Source organism: Hemiscyllium ocellatum, chromosome 23 (assembly GCF_020745735.1).
Source record: "Hemiscyllium ocellatum isolate sHemOce1 chromosome 23, sHemOce1.pat.X.cur, whole genome shotgun sequence".
In the NCBI taxonomy this organism is placed as follows: Eukaryota; Metazoa; Chordata; class Chondrichthyes; order Orectolobiformes; family Hemiscylliidae; genus Hemiscyllium; species Hemiscyllium ocellatum.
This window is the reverse complement of record NC_083423.1, coordinates 58,990,939-59,018,741: the sequence shown is the minus strand read 5'-3', so window position 1 is coordinate 59,018,741 and position 27,803 is coordinate 58,990,939. Positions and strand designations below refer to the sequence as shown.

The following is a 27,803-nucleotide window of genomic DNA, read 5'->3' as shown; positions in this document are numbered from 1 at the left end:
AAGGCAGCAAATGAGGAGAATCCCGAAGAGAGTTGAAATAAACTAGCTGAACAAAATCTGATGATTGGCTAGTTGGCAAGAAATAAAATGTTGTTTGCAAGATATATATATAATCCTCAGTCATCATTATTTTAGTGATTTTATTTTAATATGAATGTTAGTATTGCTAATAAATAGGTCTTCTAAGACGACAGGTCTAAACAATTAAAACACACAAGTCTATGTTATGACTGTACATACACGTTTGTAAATGGCTGTTTGAAAACATCATACTGAAAAGAGCAACGAATGGTGAAGAAAACCTGATATGTCTGTGCCTAGGCTCATGATGAGATTTGTAATTTTATCCAATTAAATTGCTAACTGAAAGATGCCATTATTTTCAAACATATTCTGCTGCAGTAAATGTACTTCCTGCTTTAAGCAGTAATGCAGAAAACTTTCATTCTATTTTAATCCTCATTTTACCACAATTCAACTAACATCACTTAGATCACAGCATTATTTTTAGAACTCAGACTTTTGACCTCATGCCTCAACAGGTTTGAAAGATTCCACATTACTACTGACTTTGTATACAATCTTTATGGACGATGACTTAAAATTTAAAACACACTGCAGTATCTCTTCAAATCTTCGTTATCCTCATTGTGCCAATTGTATCAGTTTTTAAAAAGTGTGAAAAAAGTCAGAACTTAGAAAAATATTTTACAAAAATGTTTGAGGCTGTAATTTTAAAATGAATTTTCTGTTTCCTTATATGGGACAGAGACCTGATATAGTTCATCTTTAAGAAGTCAGATGTTCAGTTTCCTCCTATTAATCCCTCAACCCTCAATCTCTGTTCCAATGTAAAAAGAACGCAGAACTGTTCGTTCACACCTGAACTCCAGGATGTACCAATGGTTAAAGTTCCTGTACCATCTTGCTCACTGGTGACTGCCAGCCGCTGATTTTGAGGAACCTTCAGGAATGACAGGGAATGGATTCCCTTTGTTTGTTTCCATAGCTTGATAAACTAAGAGCAGAAATAATGCCACGATGAGAAGCACCACAATCTGTATCCAGATGGAGACAGAACGCGGACTTTTACTCTTTTCCAATTTGACCTGTGTCACTGGCTGGATTTTGGGTAAAGGCCTCCTTGGAAGTGCGTCCTTGTAAGTGAACTCAATTGGTCTCCCAGCAGCTCCTCTGATTGGTTTACGACAAGTGGCACTAATGAAGAGTCAGAAAGAATGAAATGAATAAAAGCATTTAATACATGATAAGCTTACCACAGTTGCAATTTGGGTTTTGAAGAGTAACACACCCCAGTGGAAAGACACAGGACAGATTCATCAAAATAAAACCAGGCTAAGGAGTTTAGGAATACATTTTGCTTTGACTAGGTTTGTAAAAAGCTCAGTCTAGATACAGAGTGACAGGAGGTTGGTTCAAAACTGAGATGAGGAGAAACTGAATTTGTGGAGTGCACTGCCCAAGAACGCAGTAGAGACAAAATCTATCAATAAATTCAAGAAAGAAATGGATATATTCCTGATGGAAAGTGGGAGAACGGGACATAGGAGCAGGCAGGAAAGTGGAGTTGAGACCAGGATAAGATCAGTTAAGATGATGTTAAATGTCAGGACAGACTTGAAAGGCTGAATTACCTACTCCTGCTCCTAATTCCTATGTTCCTTTATTTGAATACAGAAGATTTAAAATCATGTCCTAGGAAACTGCCTACAATGCATTCCATTAACTCATTCCATTAACTCACCCCATAAACTCCTTTTGCCAATCTGGTTTACTCACTGTTCAAATCCTCCAGGATTATTTCATTCTCATTATTACACTCCAATTTCCTGATTTCTAGTCTAACTATTATTGCCTGAAAGGAGACAGGTGATGAAGCTATATCCTACTCCGATCAATAGATTTTCTGGGCTTTTATTTCATAGCTTCAGCCATACATAACTTACATTCTGATTTTCCAGATTATGTTCCTCTCTACTACCTTCACCTCGTGTTTTATTGCCATGGGCACTCCATCTCCTTTCTCAACTTGCCTTTTGCTTAAAAATGCAAAACATTTTGGAGTACCCGATTCCCAACTCACCATACAATCAGGTCTCAGCAATGACTAAAGGACCAAACCCATTTATCTATGTTTGTGGCATTAATACATTTTTGGTACATAAATTCAAAAAACACCTTGAATTTTAGCTGTTTATTATATTTTGCACTGTATCCTTAGACGCAAGTGCCCTATTTCTGTAGGCCATTTCTGACACGATTTATTTGCTTTTCTCCAAATCTCTACTCTCCTTAAAGACTGAAGTCTCTTCTTTAGATTCATAAATTTACCTTTATCAGAAACCTTTTTGCCTATCAATAGTTTAAAGTTTTACCAACCAGTCTAGTTACTGGATTTGCCAGAGTCCTTGTCTCAGCTCAGAATATGTAGAGTCCAACCTAATTGAAAACTTCCCTCTTTTCCTTAACCTTATGAATTAAGACCATAAGATATAGGATCAGAAGTAGCCATTCAATCCATCTGATCTGATAATCTTCAACTTCACTTTCCTGCCTTATCACCCTAAACTCTTGATATACTTACAGATTTTTAAAAAATCTGTCTATTACAGTCTTGAATATATTTAACAAACTAATGAGAACAGCTGTCTGCTTTCAGAGAAGAAAATACTCCTTGTCTCTGTTGGAATTGGTCATAAATTTCCAATTCTTCTCATGTAGGGGGGTTCTTTAGTAAGTCCGAGATTCTGTGAAATGAAACCTCTGTAAAGATACTCCATTTTAGTTACAGCAGTCCCCATCCTACCTGATCCCTGTAGGTGTTGGTGCCTGATCAGGGAACATGTCTTCTCGCATATTGTCCTTCACAACTTCCTTTTGTTCCACCTATAAAGAAAATAGAAACCCTTTCATTGTGTTTAATTGTGGTAACTGGCTTTAGAATGATAGAAACTAAAAGACCCAGAACTCGACAGAGATAGAGAGAGAGAGAATCTACTCTGTGGTACAGGAGTTGCCTACTTTCCTGTTTTTTTTCTTTGCCTTTTCGTTTGTTTAGGATAGCTGATTATCTGGCATTTATTTAAGCAGCCCATCTGCTCTCTGCTTTTCCTGCAGAAAATAATTATTTGGATTTACAGAAGTTACTCCACATACCAGAACTCAAACGTTCTGGTGCATGAATGAAACCAAAATTGTTTTCCCTCTAATAAAACAGTATTCAACAATTACCTTTACACAGGTCTAGTATTAATCATGACAACTGCAGATGAGAGAGAGAGATTGGAGCTCTTCAATTTTTCTGCAAAATATGTGTACATTTTTAAAAGCATCTGATATGCTTTTTAAGCCCTGCACAAACACATCATCAATACTTCTGAAAGAAATAAACTTCACAGATGTCTTAGTTAATTCCTAACTAATGAGTTGTTAAGGACTACTTTCCTTGAACACCAATGCATCAAACCACACACAAAGGATCAGTTTCTTTTTGTTTCACTTCGCGAGCTTATTTACATTTATCTTCAATCCCAATGAAAGACTGGGCAATTTTATAAAGTACTGTATTCAAATCAAAAAGGTAAATAACAAAGTGCAACCAAATAAGGTTAGAGAAATTAAAATAATGGACAACAAAGATATAATGAATATAATGATTGCATGCAATTAATGTTTCAACACCCAATTAGAGCTGGCAAAGAATTAAAACAGTACTTACAAACAAAATGATTTCAGAGTTACTAAGTGATCCTGAAACTGGAATCATTGTCAGGTTTCCCTACTTGTTATACCTGTCAATCATAGTTAAATATTTAAGTTCCTACAGTTTAGTGTGTGTTTATGGACAACCCTCAAATTTCACAGCCTATCATTCAAGTTCAAGAATAAACGGTGATGTATTGCAATGCTGAAACCAGCAACAAATAATATACAGTACAGACAAAATAGATTTCACCAATATCTCACAGTAGGCAAAAAAGGAGACAGAACGGAAGAGATAAAGCAAATTTTAAAAATGACAACTTACTCTGCCTTTGTGATTTCATTTTTAAAAACAAACTTATGTGTGGCATTTATAGATATACCAAGTCAGGACTAATTAACAGATATAGAATTTGGAGTTAGAGAGAAAAACACAATGATATTTTCAAGATGCAGTAATCTAGTTCAGTTTATGAGGAGAATGGGACTTAACTCATTCTTCATCAGATTCACACGTCACAAGCACGGTAAAGAAAGATTCGTAAAATCAATTCCAATAATTTTACAACTGTGATCTAATTTCTTTCGCAGTTACAGAGGGATCAACAGATTTCAACTTTAACAATGATTGGAATCTAGAAGAGGTCATTTAAGAAGTCTAACTGATTAGAAGTGGCTACTTCTCCATATCAGATATAACATAACAGAAGGAATCTTAAAGTATTACAATAGAAACCAGAATTATAAATGCTCTGGAGTCAGAACCCTACAACATGGAGACAAGACTCTTTGGCCCAAACTGGTCCATACCGACCAAAATATTCATCCATGCTAACCACATTTTCCTGCACTTCTAATCCTTCTAAACCTTTCCTATCCATTTATTTGTCCAAATGCCTTTTGAATGTTGTTAATGTACCCATCTCAACCACTTCTGGTGGCAGCGCATTCCATATGCATACCACCCAATTGTGTAAAAACCTTGCCCCTCGGGTTCCCTTTTATTCTTTCCCCTTTAACTTTAAACTGATGCCTGCTAGTGTGTGATTCACCAAGACTGAGTACATCCACCCTACCCATGCCTCTCATAATCTTTTAAACTTCTAGAAGATACCTCTCTCAGTCTCCTACGTTCGAAAGAAAAAAGTCCTAGCTTGTCCAATCTCTCGCTATAACTCACACCATTGAGTTTTGGCTAATTCCTTGTAAATTTCTTCTGTGCTCTTTCCAGTTTAATAATATCCTTCCGAAAGCAGTTGACCAAAACTGAATACAATCCTCCAGATGCGGCCTAACCAACATCTTGTACATCTGCTAACATAACTTTCCAACTTCTATACTCAATACCAGTGATGATAGCCAGTGCCAATTTATGTTTTGATTTTTAATTTTCAAATTTGGCATTATATTGTAACGTGGACACATTAGAAACACAAGAAACCTTTAACAGTAGCTACTCTCTTATCTAGATAAAAGCGAGTGTTACATAAATTACTACATGTTTGTCTCTGTCAGCTACAAGATGACAACTCAAACATACCCAAACAGGTAAGTGGGTGATTTCACATCCAATTATATCTTTAAGGTAAAAACATTGATCAGCTTTAGCAAGTCAGTATTTCAATAACTCACTAAATTGTGGCTTCTACAACTTGAATTTTTTTTTAGTCTTAAATGTTTATCCTTTAATCAGTTATTCATTTCACTATTCTGTTTTAAAAATTTGTTCATGTGATATAGATACCGCTGGCAAGGTTGTCACTCATGCCTCTGACTGATGAGGGATAAGCTGAGTCAACCAGATTGCATTAGCCTAAGATTTTGGATTACTAGTTCAGTAACACTACCATGAGGCCATCACATCTTCTTTGATATAATATAGAGAAAAACCTGGAAATGCTGTAAGTTCTTCTGATAGGTTAATGGGTAAGGTCAAGATTAGAGTGGTGATGGAAAAGCACAGCAGATCAAGCAGCATCCGAGGAACAGGAAAATTCCTTACAAATTTGTTTTTCAATTTCCCTATGACTATAGGGGGTCTATAGTACAATCCCAATAAGAGATCATCCCTTTGTTATTTTTCAGTTCCACCCTAATAGCTCCCTGGATGTATTTCCAGGAATATCCTCCCTCAGTACAACTATAATGATATCCTTTATCAAAAATGCCACTCCACTCCTCCCTTGCCTCTCTTTCTGTACTTTCTGGTGCATTTGTATCCTGGAACATTAAGCTGCCAGTCTTGTCCATCTCTGAGTCGTGTTTCTGTAATTGTTATGATATCCCAGTCAGATATTCCTAACCATGCCCTGAGTTCATCTACCATCCCTGTTAGCCTCTTGCATTGAAATAAATGAAGTTTAATCTATCAATCCTACCTTGTTCTCTGCCTTGTCCCTGCCTGCCCTGATTGCTTGTAGAGTAGAGTCATAGAGACGTACAAGCATGGAAACAGACCCTTTGATCCAACTTGTCCACGCCGACCAATATCCTAACCTAATCTCATCTTGTTCCTTTTCCCAACTGTACCAGTCTCAGATTGATCTCTTTCCTCATGATCTCCCTGCCAGAAAATTAGTCCCCTTCCAATTTAGGTGCAATACGTCCTTCTTGTACAGGTCACTCCTACCCCAGAAGAAGAGATTCCAATGATCCAAAAATGTGAATCTTTCTCCCATACACCAGCTCCTCAGCCATGCATTCATCTGCTCTATCCTCTTATTCCTACACTCACTAGCTCATAGCACCGGGAGTAATCCAGATATTACTACTCTTGAGAATCTCCTTTTTAAATTCCTGCCTAACTCTCTATATTCGCCCTTCAGAATCTCATCCTTTTCCCTTCCTATGTCATTGGTTCCAATGTGTACAATCAATGTGTACAATGACCTCCTGTTGGTCCCTCTCCCCCTTGAGAACATTCTGCACCTTCTCTGTGACATCCTTGATCTCGGCATTAGGGAAGCAACACACATTCTAATTTTTCACTGCTGGCCACAAACGTCTGTCTGCATCTAAGACTAGAGAGTCCTGTAACACAATTGATCTCTTGGATTCCAACGTATCCGTCATTGCATTAGAGTCAGTCTCAATACCAGAAACTTGGCTGTTTGTGCCACAATCCCCTGAGAATCCATCACCCCCTACATTTTCCAAAACAGCATACTTATTTGAAATGGGGATAGCCAAAGAAGGCTCCTGCACTATCAGCATACCTCTGTCTTACGTTTCATGGAATTAACCCAGCTATGTGACTGTATCTGCAACTTTTCTCCCTTCCTACAACTGCCATCCCTCACATCCCCTTGCTCTTGTAAATTCCTCAATGGCTCTAAGTGTCTTTCTAACTGATCCATTCAATCTAATAGGATTCGCAACCAATGGCATTTATTGCAGATATAATCCTCAGTAAGAGTAAACTCTTCCTAAACTCCCACAAACAACAAGAGCATATTGCTCTACTAAATGCCATTTTGCTTCTTTCGATCTATAGACCCAGAAAATAGCACTGTCTTATTCCTCTGTAAAACACTGCTCCAGGCTAACTGAATACTTACGGCTTATACTTTTAAGTTTAATCAGAGACATATTTCAATAAAGCATATAATCAAGAAAGAACCCACTCTACTCACTACTGCAGACTTACTGAAAGTCCATACTTAAAAATATTCACTTATCTGTTTCTGTGCTGTGACCTCTCCTGAACAGATTCCTCCAAGATTAATTGTAAATTTCACTGTTTACTAATTTTCCCAGACGCACTCCGATGTCAGCGATACATGAATTCAAACAGCAAAGGCAGTAATTGTGCTGGTTCACTGCTGTGTCAATTAACAATGTGGGTTTCTTTCTCTCTCGCTCACTTTCTTCTGTACTGAACTCACCATGTGCTGCCTTTGTTTGTTCCTCTCTCTTTACTATTTTGATTTTTTTTCTCCAAAATTCCAAACAACGCAACAGCATATAAAACAGTAAATGCTGCTCCTCCTGGAATTCGAGGTAGTCACCTCCAACACCAAAAAAGGAGCAGCCTGTTACAGCCAGAAACTTTTCCCATCCTCCATTTTCTGTATTTACTTCAGAAAATACATGAAGCCTCTTTAGACTAATTGCAAACCAAATAGTGGGTCAGATCCATAGTTACCGGTCAGTCAAAACCCAAAAGTGGAAAGAAGATCTGATCGTATATTACATTTTTGTTTGTGCAACCCTGCTGTGTGCAAATGCACTGCCACATTAGATACAGTTACAATAGTGACGTTAGAAAAGTAGTTGTAAACAATTTTGGGAGATCAGGATGTTGGAAAGGCTACTATATATATATCTGCTCTCTTTATTGCATGCACCAACAAATTATGCTCCATATTTTAATACATCCACAAGTAATTAGTCTACCTATCACTGAGTAATGCGATGAATGTTTGAAATCTGGGTTGAAGTTTACTGAGACTTGATTTGAGGGAACGGCATGATTGGCAACTGTGTCCCCCAGGATATTGATGCTTCAGGTGGGACACAGAGGGAGGTAAAAGGGGTGGAGGTGTTGCATTACTGATCAAAGAAGATATCACAGCAGCGCTGAAGGAGGGCACTAATGAAGACTCAAGCAGTGAGGCAATATGGGCAGAGCTCAGAAATTGGAAGGATGCAGTAACAATGTTACGGCTGTACTACAGACCTCCCAACAGCGAACGTGACATAGAGGTACAAATATGTAGAGAGATTACAGAAAGATGTAGGAGCAACAGGGTGGTGATGATGGGAGATTTTAATTTTCCCAACATTGAATGGGATTCACTTAGTGTTAGAGGATTGGATGGAGCAGAATTTGTAGGGGCATCCAGGAGGGCTTTCTCGAGCCCGGGAAATGAGCTCGGCCATGTGGCTGAAGTTTCAGTGGGGGATTACTTTGGGAATAGTGATCACAATTCCATATGTTTTAGAATACTCATGGACAAAGACGAGAGTGGTCCTAAAGGAAGAGTGCTAAATTGGGGGAAGGCAAACTATATCAAAATACAGCAGGAGCTGGGGAATGTAGATTAGACAGCTGTTTGAAGGGAAATCCACATTCGATATGTGGAAGGCTTTTAAACAGAAGTTGGTTAGAGTTTGGGAGAGATATATTCGTATGAAAATGAGGGATAGAAATGGCAAGATTAGGGAACCATGGATGACAGGTGAAATTGCGAGACTAGCTAAGAGGAATACAGATGCGTACATAAGGTTTAGGCAATTAAAGATAGACAAAGCTTTGGAAGAATGTTGGGAATGTAAATCCAATCTGAAACGAGGAATTAAGAAGGCAAAAAGAGGTCATGAAATATCCTTAGCGAGCAGGGTTAGGGAAAACCCCAAATCCTTTTATTCATCTATAAGGAGCAAGAGGGTAACAAGGGAAAGGGTTAGCCCATGCAAGGATAAAGGAGGAAAGATATGCGTGGAGTGGAGGAAATGGGTGAGATTCCTAATGAGTACTTTGCATCAGTATTCACCAACGAGAAGGACATGGCAGACTTTGAGGTTAGGAATAGATCTTTAATTACTCTAGGTCAAATCGGCATAAGGAGGGAGGAAGTGTTGTGTATTCTAAAAGATATTAAGGTGGACAAGTCCCCAGGACCAGATGGGATCTAACCCAGGTTACTGAGGAAAGCGAGAGGGGAAATAACTGGGGCTTTATCAGATATGTTTGCAGCATCCTTTAAAATGGGGGAGGTGCCAGAAGACTGGAGAATTGCTAATATTGTCCCCTTGTTTAAGGAGGATAGCACAGATAATTCAGGTAATCACAGGTGAGCCCGACGTCAATGGTAGGGAAGCCACTGGAGAAGATACGAAGGGATAGGATATATACCCGTTTGGAAGAAAATGGGCTTATCAGTGATAGGCAGGTTTTTGTCCAGGGAAGGTTGTGTCTTACGAACCTAATAGAATTCTTCGAAGAGGTGACAAAGTTGATTGATGAGCGGAGGGATGTAGATATATGCATGGACATTAGTAATACATTTGATAAGGTTCCCATGGTAGGCTGATGAAGGTGAAGTTGCATGGGGTACAGGGTGTTCTAGCCAGATGAATAGAGAACTGGTTGGGCAACAGGAGACAGAGTAGTAGTGAAAGGGAGCTTCTCAAAATAGAGACCTGTGACCAGTGGTGTCCCACAGGGATCTGTGCTGGGACCACTGTTGTGATATACATAAATGATTGGAGGAAGGTGTAGATTGCCTCATTAGCAAGTTTGCAGATGACACTACAATTGGTGGATGAGTAGATAGTGAAGGGGACTGGCAGAGAATACAGCAGAATGTAGATAGATTGGAGATCTGGGGAGAGAAGTGGCAGATGCAGTTCAATCCAGATAAACGTGCATTTTGGAAGATTCAATTCAAGAGCGAACTATACAGTAAATGGAAAAGTTCTGGGGGGAAACATCTATGTACAGAGAAATGCTTTCCTTCATTGGAGGGGGTATTGAGTGCAAAAGTTGGCAGGTCATGTTACAATTGTATTAGACTTTGGTTCAGTCACATTTGGAATGCTGCGTACAGTTCAGGTTGCAACATTATCAAAAGGAATTAGATGCTTTGGAGAGAATGCAGAGAAGGTTCACCAAGATGTTGCCTGGTATGGAGGATGCTAACTATGAGGATAGGTTGAGTAGATTAGGATTATTTTCATTGGAAAGAAAGTGGTTGGGGGGAGACCTCCTATTTTGTGGCCTGAAAAATCATGAGAGGTGTAGACACTGTGGATAGCAAGAAACATTTTCCCAGAATGGAGGACTCAATTACTAGGGGTCACGAGTTCAAAGTGAGCAGGGAAAAAGTTTAGGGGAGATATATGTGGAAAGTTCTTTACGCAGAGGGTGGTTGGTGCCTGGAATGCATTGCTAGGGGCGGGAATGATAGCGTCATTTAAGATGAATGGACAGGTAGCAACAGGATACACATCCTTAGAAAATGGTTGGCAGATTTAGATAGAGGATATGGATCGGCGCAGGCTTGGAGAGCCAAAGGGCCTGTTCCTGTACTGTAGTGTTCTCCATTAGGTTAGCGCAAAAGGGTCGAAGGAGAAGAGAGCATTGAGTGTGTTAATAAGGATTGGTACAGGCATGTTGAGCATGAATGCTCTATTAAATAGCTCAGATTACGAAATGAATATTCCCGTCTTCCATTTTAGCAGATGCTATTTTAGCCAATACTGGCTGTAAATTCCCTCCCTAATTCACCTACAGCACATGGGCTGCAGCAGTTCAAGAGGATAGCTCACCATCACCTTCTCAAGGCAAGTAGTGACAAGCAATAAAGAGGGGCCAGCCAGCAATGCCCATGTCTCTTGAAAGAATTTTAAAAAATTGAATATGCACCTGTGTATTTTCATTAAGATCATCAAGAGTCATTTCTGGATCCTGATGACATAACACTAGGAATATTTATGCTGTAGTAGTTAAATCTCAATTACGTTCAATTCTGCAAAAACAGTCCAATACAACTATTAAAGTACTCTTTAGAGAACTTGCACGTTGCTGTAGCAAACTGTTCAATTACAGCCGCAACTACTTCATTCAAACATCAACAAACTACCGTAAGCTATTTTATGCTCTGAGATCGCAATAGATTTGCTCAACATTTTTAAAAAACACTATATAAATCTGAATGCAGATGGATCTTTTGGCACTGGTAATGTCCATACCTCTCAGGTTAGAGGCCTGTATTCAGGTCCCACCTGCGCCAGAAGTATGTCACCGCACATTTCTCCAGAGTTGTGTCATAACATATCTGAATCGGTTGATTATAAAACACTTACAAATCTGTACAAATTCTTCTGAACTTCAACTATTTGAAATGTTTTTCAGCACTAATACTTGTTTTTATGCTGCTCAATTCAAAATGCAGCAAACGTTTTATTAACTGGTACTTATGGAACCAGTGGGATACCTTTTGCTCAAATATTCCGGTTGATCAAGAGATCAACATTATAATGTAAAAACATATATTAAGATTTGATTAGATTACTTACAGTGTGGAAACAGGCCCTTTGGGCCAACAAGTCTACACTGCCCCGCCGAAGCGCAACTCACCCATTCCCCTACATTTACCTCTTTACCTAGCACTACGGGCAATTCACCTGACCTGCACATCTTTGTGACTGTGGGAGGAAACCGGAGCACCCGGAGGAAACCGACGCAGACACGGGGAGAATGTGCAAACTCCACACAGTCAGTCGCCTGAGTCGGGAATTGAACCCGTGCCACCCACGGTAATAGAAATATAATGCAGGTGTATACACACTGTTATACTTTACATGGGAGCTTTCTCATTCATACCCTCAACTGACTACTCAGACATTGTGAATATTGGGATAAAACAGTAAACTTCTGGTATTTCAGGTATATAATTTTTGATAGTTTACTAAGAGTGTCGGTTCCTAAGGTGCTGGTTAAAACAAGCTTGCTGTACTAATCAATTTTATACACTAATTTTTAAAATATATAATCACTTGAATTTTTGACTGTGAAACACTGACAATGTTATGCAATATTCCAAGTAAATCACTTACCCAACTATATTCGGTTTTTCTCTGCCTTGTTATTACAGGAGTTTTGGTCTTGCTTGTAAACAGCTCCTTCCTTTCAGTTACAATCTCTGAATAATCAAAAGACAAGTAAGTATTATTCACCAGGTTCTGCTCTTTGATTATGGAAACAATGCAATGTACAATTCGCTGGGGCTCACGATCTCACAGAAATAAAGCAAGCTGAATCTTAGACAGCAATCAAACAATTTGGTGTTGAACACAGTGCAAATGCAATGGGAAAACGTGTAAGGTAGTATACCAACATTTATACAGTTAACATTTAGTTGATTTCAAAAATTGAAATGTTAACACTGTTGTCTCTCCAGAGCTGAAGCTTCTCTAAGACAAGAGTATTTCCAACATTTTGTGTCTTTATTTGTGATTTAATCACCTTGGTCAGGCTGTAGTTAAGATACTGTGATCAATTACTGGCACCTTGTTTTAGGAAAAATGATACTGGAGAGACTCATCGTGACAATATTAGCAGTCAAACTCTTTCATTCTGAAGAGAGATTAAAGAAACTTGCATTCTTCACAAAAACAAGAGAGAGACATGCATGTACCTATTCTGCCCTTCATCACATATTGTTCATTACTGAAGTAGTTAAAGTATCTCATTATCATAACTCCTCTGATTCTAACAATTCAGTATTTTTCCTGCAAACCTGTTTCTCCAGCTCTTAGTATAATGGCTCAGAGACTGTTCCTCTGTAAAGAATTGTTAAGAAACATCAATTGAAGTAAAGAGGAAACTTTCTTTTAAAAAAAATTAATTGAATAAATATTTGACAGCAAAATATTAAAATGGATGGCGAGGTAAGGGTAGGGAAATGGGACAGGATAAAAAGTTTGTAATGTGTTAACTCTGAACAATGTGTCAAAGAACTCAAAATTCTTTGCATTTGAAATAAATGTGTAAATTACAGTTGAATCAGCTCCTGAACTAAACATTAGTTACTGCCCAGCAGTTCCATTAGAAGTGACGCTTCAATAAAAGTAAATCTGAAATACTTTAACAACCTACATTCGTATAAAGAGGAGATTGTAATGGAAAGGCTCTTTCCTGTCAAACCAGGATCAGGGGAGTGTCAATACACCTCAACTGAGTTTGGTTCCTGCTTATCCTCAACGCAAAATGAAGATTCAGTTCCATTTAGTTTCATTTCGATAATTACAAACTCTGGAGGATACAGAATTGGAGAGATGGGTTTTAAGAGTAAAACAGCGGATGTTGAAGATATGTGCAGCGAAAGCAAAGATAATGTTTAGTGTCCAGTGAGTTCTGAAGGACTCGGAACATTTACTTTGCTTTCTCTCTACAACTGCTGCAGACCTGCTGAATTTCTCCAACAATTTGTCTTTGCTTCAGGACTTAAAGACAATTGTTGTTTTGTGATGGACACCAAAACTAGCTGCAAAAGTTCATACAGCATCTTCTTTTATTTAAACTGGCAGCTACAAAAGACAATTGTGAATAAGCTGGGTTTACTCACCTTCCTCTGTGTCACTGTACTGATCAGAATCTGTGCTCCCATTTGGTTGATTTTCCTCAATTACTGAGCCCTGGTCCATCAGCTGTTCCAGCTTTTTCTCATAAACCTTTCTTGTGGTGGCTACACAACATCAGTAAGGGAAACAATTAGGACGTTACTCATATTACCTGCAGCTTTCTGATTCAATACCTCAAATAAGTACAATAAAGTATGATAACAGAAGTAAAATATCCAACACAAAAAAAGGTACTGTTTTGTACAAGTGAACAGCATATTTGGAAGAGACAGGACCTATAAGGATATATAACAGCGTTTCAGATAGGAAACAGGGTTAAGGGAAAGAGTAACTGTATGCCAATTAGAGCTCTTTTTCTCTTTAGTCAGACCTTAACATCAAGTATATTTCACACAGTGAACACCTGCAACTCCTTAATATGTTCTTAAAAAAATACAACCACTGGTTGTCTGCACTACCCCCATATTCACTAGTATTGGTCGGCAGCAGAGTGCTTTGGATTGAATAATAAAAATAGACAGACTCTAACCTCACACCTTTAATGCATTGTCTGAGCTGCGATGTCAGCTTAATAAAACCTAAGTTGTCTTGAAAGTATGATCTGAAAGAAGTTCTAAGATTTATATATTAATGAATTAAAACCTGCAACCCATTCTAAAAGATGAAAGACTTAACAGCAATCTAGGTTTGTTCAACATATCGTATCAGTTGCATGCATGACACTGTGATCTTTTGCTATAAATTCTGTGCATTACAATCCTGCTCCACAGCTATCTGATGGAGGAGCCGGACTTCAAAAGCTAAGTACTTCCAAATAAACCTGCTGGACCATAACCTGGTGTTGTGATTTTTAATTTTCACACAAGGTGGCAGTGACTAGAGATGAGGTATGTCCATAAGATCCAGGATAAGAAACAGGCCATTCAGTCCATCAAGTCTGAATGCTAAATTCTACTAATAATATGGTCACTGTTTTCTAGGGGATCTTTGACTTTGACATTATTTATCGAAACCTGCCTCATTACACATCACCAAATCCAAAACAGTCTGATCTCTGGTAGGATCCACAAGATGGTGGCACCGTCAGGGTAAGTAGTGTTTGGACTGAGCCCCTCCACTCCAGACTAGCTGTCTCATTGTCCTGACGTTGCAGGGAGTCTGGAGTGGTGTCGGCTGCAGTGATAGGGGAGCTTCGTAGGTCTAACATGTGGACTCCTGGAATGGCAGCAGGGCATCGACTGCAGCAATGGTGCAGCAGGTACTTCTGGCTGCAGTAGGCTTGGAATGTGGATTCTTTTCAGTGATAGTTCATTGACTGCGGTGGTGTCGGTGCCCAGAGTGGGGGCTGCAGTAGGAACCAAGTCCTGGAGCCATTTTGAGGACCCTAGCTGAACTCTAAGTACTTTCTTTTTATTCTTTTGTACCTCAAAATGGCACCAGATTGGGGTGACAGAACAATTTTCACTATCTCCCTAGGTATATGTGATCATAAATCATTCTTTCATTCATTCAACAAACATTTCTAGAAAACTAATACACTGAATTCTTCCACATAGCTTCCTCTGCCAATCCAGCTATTCCAATTTACATAAAGATTCAAGTCACCCATAAGTAATGTATTGCTTTTCTCACATGGTGTCATTTTCTACAAATTTTTAGAATTGGAATTATGTTTATTGTCACATGTGCTCAATGAGTACAGTGAAAAGTTTACAAAGTTGCCACTTATGGCACCTAGGAACAGAATCTTAGGAATAAGATAGAAAGATAAAGAACTGAAAAGTTCAGCATTACAGACCTTTGTGCCATTTTAGGTACAAAAAGGTAACTCGGTATAAAATTTATTCTCAGTCCTACTAAACAACTACTGTTAGGAAGCCTATAGACTATTCCTATAAAAGTGTTCTAATACTATTTCTCTTAAAGGAAACAGGCTGTTTCCATCAGGTTGCTCTTAACCATCTCCTTTAGCTAGATTCCAAGAGTGGCAGCCAGATTGTTACTATGTAGGATTAAACAATCTGATTTTATGCCAACAATAAAGCATTTCCAGCTTTCCCGATTAGCAATCAAATTTCAGCATTCAAATTCAGCACCACCTAAAGATTACAAAACGTATTTCTAAAGGAATTGTTACTAGTTTCTCAGACTGAAGTACTAACACAATGCCACCGTGAAACAAGACAATACATATCCAGCATTCTGCTGCTCCCCCAAATGTTTGCAAATATGTGGGGCTACCAGTCATCAGAAACTAAAAGAAAGAGGGAAAATTTTCCATTACTCTCAATGCATGGGACGGGTGGAATGCAGGGGTTTGTGCAGGTCATGCTCCTATAATGTGTGATTCGTTAACATGAATTTGCTGTAATGTGATCAATTAAATCAGGGACACTTTTTAAAGCACAAACTTTTAAAATGTGTACTGGCTGTAATGTGATTACATTGCCAACACTTTAAGCACGGTTTCTAGAAATTCAATTTTTCTATAATGCAGGGTTACACAAGAACATAACCATCGCATTATGGAAGAACTACTTGTATAGGAATGAATGGGATGGAACTGATATGATGAGAACAAAAGAAATAGACTGGTAATTACATGGGAGGTTAGGATAGAATGAGGATTCTGAAAAGTACTATTGCAATAAAGATATTAATTTGACCACAATGTTATATGATTCCTGTTTGGTAGCTACACAGTGTTTACATGCAGGGGTGAATCCCACACGTAAGCAGATCTGAACTTGGTACGCAGGAAGTTACTTTGCAACTTCTTTGCTGAAAGTGACAAATGCTTTCCAAAAAAAAGGACAGGACACATTGTGCTAAGTATGAAGAATGGAAGAAAAAAAAAGAGTTATGAAGAACTATGACTATTCAGAACCAAAAGGTCTCAGGTCTCGGTTCTGAACAGTCACATCAGACTCAAAATGTTTCTCTCTCCTCAGATTCTGCCAAATCTAGAGTTTCTCTAGTATTCTCTGTTTTTGTTTCAGGTTTCCACAATATTGTGCTTTTGTATGAAGACTGAAGATCCTGACTGAGAGGAAAAAAAAGTAGTACCATAGCAGGAGTGGCATGTTCAAATTGAGACTACTCAGGAGCCACTTAAAGGCTGTAACCACAGCTATTTTGGTAGAAAGTGACCTCTGTGATTGCAACCATGATATCAGTGGAATGGCATGTAAAAACACTTTTATAATCAAAGGGAGCCTCACAGGTTGCATTCAACATCTGAACATGCAGTTTCCAATAGGAAATATGTACCTTAGCTATCAACGGAAGACACAACTCATGATCTGATGAATGACATACTCGTACAAGTGAAAATCTGGAGGCTGAGTTATGAACACAGGCTGCTCACGCTGATGGGAAGGTGCCTGAATGATATTATTAGATGGTGATATTGATAATCAAGAAAATTATGGGAAGAAATTTCAAGAAATGTAAGAAAATAAGCTGCTGGAGAAGGGTGATGGGAACATAAATTCAAATTGTTCAGTTTTACATCTTGAAATGACTTCTGGTTGTAACAGAAGTGAAAGCTCTGGAAGGACTTGAAAAAACTGGATGGTGCAACGAACAACTGTCTGAAGAATTATATTTAATTGAGAGCTTTCTCATCTTTAACCCCTTAGAAAATAAAGATGGGCCTTTCACTGCATAATGGCAGTGTAATTCGATATTAATACTCACCCACAATAGGACCTGCAGAAAATCCATATTTTATAAGTTGTTCTTTTAAATCTTCATCTGACAAATCAGACACCTCAATGAACTCTTTCTCTTCCACAGTGGTTTTATCTGTCTTTTTTGTGGCTTTCTGTATAAGAAAGAAACTATTAAATAAAACACTGACAGACATGGAAATATTCAGGTCAAGTATTTTCAAAATTTCTGTGGTAGTTGAACGCTTTTCTTCCCCATTCCCCCTCAACCCTTTTGATCAGAATGGTATAGAATTAAACTACAGCACCCAAAGATCACAGAGAAAAACTCCACTGCTCTCCCCGTGATAATGCATCTAACAGCACAATATAAGCCACAATTTGGAGATATTGATGTTGGACTGGGGTGGACACCGGATTATAGTCCAACAGATTTATTTGAAACCTGTCTGAGGAAGGAGTGGGGACTCAGAGCTAGTAGTTTCAAATAAACCTGTTGGACTATAACCTACTGTCGTGTGATTTTTGTCCTTGGCACAATATAAAGTTTTGTTGTCAGTTAACTTTGTTGACAAGAACAGTCACAGATTCACAGTCTACAAAGGCAGCTGTATGGCCTTACCATTTCTACGGTGCCTCTATGAAATACGTAACATCAGTTGTATCACACTTTGATCTTTTACTATAAATTTGGTGTCCTATGATCCTGCCCCAAAAGCTACCTGACGAAGGAGCAGTGCTCCGAAAGCTTGTACTTTCAAATAAACCCATTATACTATAATCTGGGGTTGTGTGACTTCTAACTTTGCCCACCCCATTCCAACACTGGCACCTGTGAATCTGTGAAATTCAACAACTGTTCTTGCCCCATAGTTTGAGAGTTGTTTCTCCTTTCTGATGGAAACAAATTAATCTGCTTCCACCAACCTCAGTGCGCCCCAAATCACAACAACTCAATATTTTAAAAATATTTCTCTTCTCTCCATTGGATATTTTGTCAATTAACTTAAATCTCCATCCTGTGATAATGAGCCTCCAGTCCACAAAAACAACTTCTCTTTATGTATTCTATCAGAATCCTTTAAATACAACCTCGCACTGTGGAGTTTTAAAAGATCTTAAAAAAAAATTACGCCCTCTGGTTCATCTTACAAGTGGGAACAGTTTCTCCCCATCTACATATCCACCCCCTTAATGACTTTGAAAGCCTCTATCAGTTCTTCTCCAAGGAGAACAGTCCCATGTAACTGAAGTCTTTCATCAATTCTAAAATTCTTGTATCCCTTTTCTGCATTCTTCCAAGGCTTTATAGTCTTCCTAAAGCGTAGTGAACAGAATTTAATTCTTTAAGGTGTGTTCTTTAGACATTAATATTTCAGGTATAGTTCGTTCTTAAAATCCAAAACCTAAGCTTAACTGTTCTCACCACAGATCATGACTAATCTGCTGTGTATCACAGACGAGGCAATTGGCCCATTGTTCCTACACTGACTCGGTAGCACCAATCTGATGTTTCCCATACCCTTGCACAACATTTTTATCTAAATAATCATCCAATACTCTCAATGGAACTTGCCCCCACCAGAGTTCCATACCCTAAAACCTTATTCAATGAAAGATTTTTCATCACTTCACCTTTGCTTCATTTGCAATCACTTTTGTAGTATACTCTGGTTTTTCTTCACATCATATAAATCTTTCAACTTTTACTCGACTCCTAACATCATTTGTCAAAGAGACTCAAATCTAAAGAAATTATCCCCCACCTCAGCCCTTTAGGGTTCTACTTAACTGCCTCCTTTCAGGTTCTTTCCTGTGGCATGTGGAGACAGTTTGATGAGTCCTTTCCAAATCTGTCAATATGAACTTCTTCACAAAGCTGAAAGCCTTATCTTTCTCACATAATCTGTAGATTTCTAACTAAAGTCTCAGAGTCAGGGGTGGGTCATTTATGACAGAGATGAGGGAAAATCTGGAGTTCTTTACCTTGCAGCATTGAGGCTGGATCATTCAGCATACTCAAGGCTGAGATAGATACATTTTTAATCTAAGGGAATCAGGGATTATGGGGAAAAGGCTAGAAAGTGAAGTTGAGGATTATTAGATTAGCTGTGATCTCATTAAATGATGGAGTCTGCTCTATGGGTCAAATGGCCTATTTCTGATCTTTTGTCTTAAATGTTTCACAAACTTAATCCTTCTGAGTTGACTTGTTTTCTGAATCGCCTTGAGAAAGAAATTAAACATGTTTTTCTACTCCACCTTGATGACTTTTGAGCTAATTTTTAAAAAAATGCTCAAGCTTAGATTCTTCTGAATGGAAAACAAAGTCAAAGGCCTCACATATGTTCACTATCTGTCAAATTCTAAATATCTTTCCATTAACACCATTGGGTTTGCAGTCTTCTGGTGTGATAAAAAAAAGCGGATTGAAGCATTGTTCTGAAAGAATGTCTGACCTTTGTTTTCAGAGAAAGGGCTGGACATGGGTACAGTTACAATGCTTAAAAGACATTTGGATAAGTACATGAATAAGAAATGTTTGGAGAACATGGGCCAAGGGCTGGCAGGTGGATTAGTTTAGTTTGGCATTATGGTTGGGATGGACTAGTTTCTGTGCTGTATGACTATGATTCCATTCCTGTGGAGTTTTAAAGGATCTTAAAAAAAAAAGTCCTCTAGTACATCTTACAAATGGGAACAGTTTCTCCCCATCTACATATCCACCCCCTTCATGATTTTGAAAACCTCTATCAGTTCTTCTCCAAGGAGAACAGTCCCAACTTCTTCAATCAATCCTCAATGAAATACATCACTAGAACCATTTTGTAAACCAGTTCTGCACTCTCCCGATGCTGTGTAATATCTGTGCTGTGTAACTCTCTCTGTAATATGGCACCCAAAACTGTGCACAATATTCTAGCTAAAATTTAACAAGTTCAGCATCATTTCCTTGCTCCTGTACTTGATGTCACAATTATTAAAACTGAGAACACTATGCTTTATTAACTGCTCTCTATCTGCCCTGACACTTTTAATGATCTGTGCCCACGATACACGCAAACCCCTTTGCTCTTGCACCCCCAACAGAATTGTAACCCAGTAGTTCCTGTCTTATTTTCAGCTTTATATATTTTGCAACATTATTTTCCTCAAGTCATCTTCCAGAAATTTGTTGGTATACAAAGACAAGCCTCTGTTTCTACATTCCCTGCAAAATTGGACCATTTAATTCATATTAAACCAACTTGATTGAATATTTCAAAGAGGGAACCAGGTGTAGATGAGGATAATGCATTCGACGTATTCTACATGGACTTCAGCAAAATTTTTGACAAGGTCTCACATGAGAGACTGATAGCAAAGGTAGGTGCCCATGAGATTCAAGGAAATTTGGCCAATCGATACAGAATTAGTTGAGCGGTAGGAAGTAGGAGGTGATGGTCAAAGGGCACATTTTTTGACTGAAAGAATTTGTCCAATAGAGTTCCATAGGGATTAGTGTTGTGGATCTTGCTGTTGTGGTACATATAAATAACTTAAGACTCGAATGTAGGTGGGCTGATCAGTACATTTATGAACTAAACACAAAATTAGTGAGGCAGTTAAATAGTGAGGAGGATAGTCTTAGATTACAGGATATAAATGGGCTGATCAGTGGCAAATGGAATTCAGTTGAAAATGCGTTGCTGGTTAAAGCACAGCAGGTCAGGCAGCATCCAAGGAATAGGAAATTCGACGTTTCGGGCATAAGCTTTAACCAGCAACGCATTTTCAACTGTGATCTCCAGCATCTGCAGACCTCATTTTTTACCCGGCAAATGGAATTCAGTCTGGATAAGTGTGATGTGACGTACTTGGGTAAGATAAACTAGGCAAGGGAATACACGTTGAACAGTAGGACCGTGCAAAAGACTGTGTAGACCCACTGGTCCCTAAAATTAGGAGAGAGAGATAAAGTGGCTCAGAAGGCAGATGGGATACTTGTCTTTAGTAGGTGAAGGATAGGTGATGCTGGATCAGTGTAACATGGCATAGTGGTAGTGTTCCTACCTATAAGCCAGGATGCTTGGGTTAATGTTTCACCTGCTTCACTGGTGTTTCAAAGCATTCCTGAACAGGTTGATTAAAAATATCTAAAACATTGATTACGTCACAGCGAGAGTATTGCCTACAGTTGTGGAATCCACATTATAGGAGGGATGTGATTACACTGGACAGGGTGCACAGGAGACTTACCAGGATGGAGAGTTTCAGTTACGAAGAAAAATTGGATTGATTGGGGTTGTTTTCTTTAGGCGACTGAAGGGGAGGGGGGCATAACTGACAACCCATCAATATCTCTCTGCAGCTTGTGTCCTCCTGACATCTCATATTTGCACCCAGCAAATCATCAAAAAGCTTACATTATCCTGTTTTTTTCGAAGTCATTAAAATAGATTGTAATAATATTAAGCCCCAGCACAGATCCTTTGAAAACTCCACACCCTAACAATCTGAAATATAGATTAGACTTACAGTGTGGAAACAGGCCCTTCGGCCCAACAAGTCCACACCGACCCGCCGAAGCGCAACCCACCCATACCCCTACATTTACCCCTTACCTAACACTACGGGCAATTTAGCATGGCCAATTCACCTGACCCGCACATCTCTGTGACTGTGGGAGGAAACCGGAGCACCGGAGGAAACCCACGCAGACACGGGGAGAACGTGCAAACTCCACACAGTCAGTCGCCTGAGTCGGGAATTGAACCCGGGTCTACAGGCGCTGTGAGGCAGCAGTGCTAACCACTGTGCCACCGTGCCACCCATTTATCTCCCACTTTCTGTTGCTTAACCAATTCTCTAATTACATCTTTCCCAACCCAGGAATCCTCATCTAATAAATTAATTTTTCATATGCCATCTTAAGAAGAGCCATTTGGAAATCCAAGTACACTACACCTACTGGTTCCCTAGTATCTACCCTACTATTCTATCCTCAAAAATAAAATTCAAAATTTGTCAAACAGGATTACTCTTTGTAAAAAAATGTTGACTTAGAAATGTGGATTATAATTAGATCAAGTAAATTAAGAATTCATTAATAATTGATTCCAGCACTTTTCCTGTGAGTCAAGCTAACTGACCTGTAGTTTCACTTATTCTTTCTTGAATAGCAATGTTACATTTGTTAGCTTCCAATCTGCTAGGACTTCTCTAGAATAAGAAAATTTTCCAAATTCATACTCTGAGTATGCACTTTCTCTTTTAGAATGAGGTCGTAGATCATCAAGTTCTCGGTATTTATTGAATTTCAGTCCTTGGAGTTAATTTTTTTAACTGCTTTTATTAATCACCTTAAATTTCGCTCGTTAGTGCTGAGGCAAAACTTGATTTTACTGTTGCTCGGTCAAAATCCTGGAATTCCCTCCCCCAGGGCATTGTGGGGCTACCTACAGTTCATGGACTGCAACAGTTCAAGAAATCAGCTCATCACCACCTTCACAAGGCCAACTGAGGACAGACAAAAAATGTCTGCAAGCCAGCATCTCGTGAGTGAATGAAAATAGTCAATTTAGCTCTGAATTCTACATCTCCTCCAAATCTTTTTCCTATTTCACCTTCAGCAGGCAATAAAGATGAAACAAATATTAAAATGTAATTCTTTATTGCTAAACATTCTAGTCTACCTCTTTGATAAACAGTGTTTTGCTTCAGATTTTGCTGTCATACCTTACAATTTGAGTCAGGAGAAACAAACGAGGTAGCTGAATAATTCATAAGGTGACTGGAATACTCAGAAGATGGTAGAAGGGATAAATCTAGCTGTGTATAGCCTAGGAAATTAATAATTAGAAGCCTTTGAATATTTCCCTGCTCCTGGACTTGGAGATATGTATTTATTGCAAAGAACAGGAAATTACGAAAAGACAATTGGCAAATTCCAATTTTTGATCTACAAACAGGAAACAGTGTGTTGACTTTCACTGGCAATTTATATTTTTTATTCAAAGCAGCTTCAAGGCAAAATATCCTTGCAATGAATTTGTTAGGAATATTTATCAATGCAGTTTGAAGGCAATTTAGTGGAATCAACAACTGTAAAATTTTCAGCAAGTCACAACAGAACCTCAAAATAGGAAGTAATATTACAAAGTCAGCTGCGTTGTGACAACATCTGGTCTTGGGAAATAGTTCATCACATGCAACTTTTTACCAGAGAATTCTGCCAAAGACTCGGTGGAGTAAATCCAACAATAGTCCAGCATGCCCCTGGAAATGGTTACAGTTTACATCTCAATTGACCATATTTCCAAATGTGGTCCAGCTAAAGAAAACTGGGAAAGTAGAACTGAATTTGATGTTTAGCATAGATCTAACAGAATGATGGAAAAGACTTGCATGATTTACCTCTGCTCCCATTTCTTAGCTATTGAAAATCTCAGAACTTCAGCATACTATTCATCAGCTCTATCAGTTGGTTACAGCTACTAGATTCAAAGTTTACCATTAACAAAAGAGATAAACAGTGAAACTGGGATTACAGTGTAATAACAACGTCTATTAAGAACTGGCTTTATCTCAGTGTTAGTCAATAGAAATTTACACAGAGATGTGAACAAGGAAAAGTTTTAGAAATGGGCACTGATTTTAATTGGTGCCTTACAAAGACATAACACAGTAAGTGTACTTCACGTGCACTGGAAACTATTATAACCAGTTTAAAAGAAAAAGAAAACTGGACTGTCACAACAAGAAAAAAAAAGAGGGTCTGCAGATATGCACCTGTCAGGGTCAACCATATCGCAGGTATATGGACAAAGTCCAGCTGCTAGTGAAAGTGACTCAATGACCAAATCTATTGACTGGGTAGTGAGAGATCCCAAATATCAAGTTTGAATTATGTAGAGTACAAGATAGAAGACTGGCTAACTAATTGAAGAAAGAATTTGGGTAAAGGGGAAATTTTCATATTGCAACCTGTAATTATTGAAGTGCCACAGAGATTGGTGCTGGGACCACAATCATTTACACATGTCTCAGTCAGTATACTGTCACTATAAACAGTCTCACAATGAGTCTGACCTCATTTACACCCTCTCCAGTCAGTATAATATCAACATATGATAATGATTTAGATGACAGAGTGAACCTACTAGTCGCCACTTTGCGAATGGCACAAAAACAGATGAGGGGCGGTGAGGATAACAGTGTTGTAGAGGGATATAGACAGGTTAGGTGAGTGGGCAAAAAATTCCGCAGAAGGAACACAACGTGGTAAATGTGGATGATAGGAAGAAGAGCTGAATATTATTTAAATAGGGAAAGACTGCAGAACAGGGGGATTGGTTGGGTGGAAGTGCGTCTAAATATATGAATCAGATCATGCCAGCATCCAGTTCAGAGAATATTAAAGAGGGAAAATGGATTTTGGCCTTTATTACAAAGGAAAGAAAGTATAAAAATTTGGAAGTCTTCCAAAAACTTTATAACTTAGTGGTCAGACCAGAGAGTAATAAAGCTAAACAGCATGGAAACAGACCCTTTGACCCAAAACCTTTTCTATCCATGTATCCACTCAAATGTCTTTTAAATGTTGTAATTGTACCTATCTCTACCACCTCTGATAGCTTGTTCCACTTACTCGCCACCTCCTCTGTGAAAATGTTGCCCCTCAGGTCTCCTTTAAATCTTTCACCTTCAACTTATGCCCTGTAATTTTGGACTTCCCTATTCACCTTATCCAAGCCCTTTAGCCTCCTACACTCCATGGGAAAAAGTGCCAGCCTATCCTTACAACTCAAAGGAGCTACAATTCTAAGAAGAATTTTGAGTCCCTTATCCTTAGATATACAGACAGTGGAAACAGTCCAAATAAAGTTCATTAGGTTGGACCTAGGCATGCAGACAGTTTCATATAAGGAGAGGGTGAGCAGGCTGGGCTCATGCTCATTGGGGGTTAGAAGAATGAGGAGATACCTTATTGAAACATAAAAGAGAGAAGACTACTTGACAGGGTAGATACAGAGAAGTTGTTTCTCCACGTGGGACAGCCTATAATCAGAGGGCATAATCTCGGTACCAGAGGTCAGCTATTTGAGACAAAGACAGGTAACGTTATTTATTTCCTCAAAAAGGAACTCAACCTGTGAATTCTTTACAGCAGAAAGCTGCAGAATCATTAATATTTAAAGCAGACAGATTTTTATTCAGTGAGGGAATCAAGGGTAAAGAGGAAAAGGACAAGAGAGTGGAGTTCAGAATTATGAGATCAGCCACGATCGCTCAAAACGGTGGAGTAAGCTCAATCGGTCGATTGGCCTTCTTCTATTCCTACCTCTTATAGTCTTATGAAGATGACGCAATTATTAAAATGTGTAAGACACCATGACTGCTTATAATGAAATGTGGCTTACCTTTTGAAGTACCAACTATTTAAAGCAAAATCCATCCTTTAATTTGAAATATTCTTCACCTGTTAATGTTTAAATTCTGTCAAGTTTAGTCAGTGTACTCCCGTGATAGTTGCTTAGCAGTTTTCCTTCTGTTGGTTTTCTTTCTTTCAATAAGTTATTTTTCTACATAGAAATCACAACTAAAAGGACTTGAACACAAGGACAAGAATTTGGACATCATTATAACTCTATGAAGGCCAGAAGCCAATAAGGATGAGCACAAAGGTGATGGATGATCAGGATATAGTGAGAGAGTATGGTATGCATATGGGAATGGGAAGTGAAACAATTGAAAGACATACTCTGGAACAGCAAGAAATATGGATGGAATCAGGAGAGGACCTAACTAGTTGAACAAAATAGTGGAGCGGCATTCAATAACATCGGGGTGTCAGGCTAATTGATAGATAGTCACATTAGACCTTTCAGGGCAGAAGTTCAGCAAACAGATAATTGACCTGGATGACCACAGTCCCAATCTGAGCAGTTCCTCATGTTTCACTTGTGGAAGAAATGGTCACATCTTCTTTGGCTGTCTTCAAGCTGCCAAGTATTGTCCACGTTTTCCATGAACGGGTAAACTCTGGGATTTCACGCTCGGGTCATTTATTGGGTCACAGTTGGTGATATTTGCAATGTTGAAAATGTGTTGCTGGTTAAAGCACAGCAGGTCAGGCAGCATCCAAGAAGCAGGAAATTCGACGTTTCGGGCCAGAGCCCTTAATCAGGAATGATTCAATTTCCTGTTCCTTGGATGCTGCCTGACCTGCTGTGCTTTAACCAGCAACACATTTTCAGCTGTGATCTCCAGCATCTGCAGACCTCACTTTTTACTCGAAGATATTTGCAATGTGTCCCATTGAGAAGTGGGAAGGACTATCATAGGTTTGTGGGCTACTGAACAGCAAAACAAATAGCAAAGTAAAAGGCTCAGCTGAATGTGCACGGAATAAAAGCAAAATACTAAAGATGCTAGAATTACAGAATAAACAAAGAAGCTGGAGTAACTCAGCAGGTCTGGCAGCATTTGGGGAGAGAGAAACTGAGTTAACATTGACTTCTTCAGAACGGGATTCAGAATTTCTGACAATGCACCGATGGTTCCATCACATGCACCAGCTGCTGGTTTTGAAACAGTATCTACCCTACTGTTGTGAGAATACTGAATGGACTCTCAAATTCTTAGCATTCGCCTGTACCTGTGCTTTTGCCGGTGTTTACCTATTATTTACTTATCTACGCTACTTAACTCTGAGATCTGCCTGTATTGTATTGCTCACAACACAAAGCTTTTCACTGCGCCTCGGTACAGGTGACAATAAATTCCGTTAAAAGATCAGTTCTGAACCGGTCAGCAAGCGCTAACATTATTTCTCTGCTCCGATGCGGAGTTTCTCCAGCACTGTGTTTACATTTTGGAGTCCAGCCTCTGGAGAATTCCCTTTGTTTTGTTTTCCCACATGAACGGGAGTTGATTAAACTGGCGCCACTTTCTGATTCTGATGAAGGATTCCCCAACACTAAGCGGGAACTCGGGGGGAAACGGTTACCCCATGAACCGAGCCTCCCCTCCCCTCCCCGCTCGGTGCCTTCCTCACCCTGCCCGCTCTGCCCCGGCCTCGGGCCCCCGCAGCCGCCGCCCCCACTCCGGTGTCCGCCTCCTCATCGCTGGAGAAGTCCGCGCCGCGCCCGCTGTTCCGCGCCGTCAGGTGCCGCAGGTAAAGCTGCACATAGACATCTTTGCGCTGGTCCCCGAGCGGCAGCTGCACGCTGTGGGCGATCAGCTCGCTCTTCAGCCGCTCCTTGGTCAGCACCGACGGGTCCTGCAGATACTCGGGCATCGCGGCTCAAACTCCCGCTAGGCCTCAGAACTCCCGCT

At 39.2% G+C, this 27,803-nt stretch overlaps 1 protein-coding gene across 1 annotated transcript; it reads right to left on the bottom strand.

The window, feature by feature from the left end:
• Positions 1 to 148: 148 nt before the first annotated feature.
• LOC132826814 (lamina-associated polypeptide 2, isoforms beta/gamma-like) lies at positions 149 to 27,803 on the bottom strand. The gene is made up of 6 exons (XM_060843061.1): positions 27,523 to 27,803; positions 17,512 to 17,638; positions 13,797 to 13,916; positions 12,286 to 12,371; positions 2,828 to 2,907; positions 149 to 1,218 (listed from the first exon to the last, which is right to left on the bottom strand). Exons 1-6 carry the CDS (start codon positions 27,763 to 27,765, stop codon positions 930 to 932), a joined length of 945 nt encoding a protein of 314 aa, XP_060699044.1. The 5' UTR covers positions 27,766 to 27,803; the 3' UTR covers positions 149 to 929.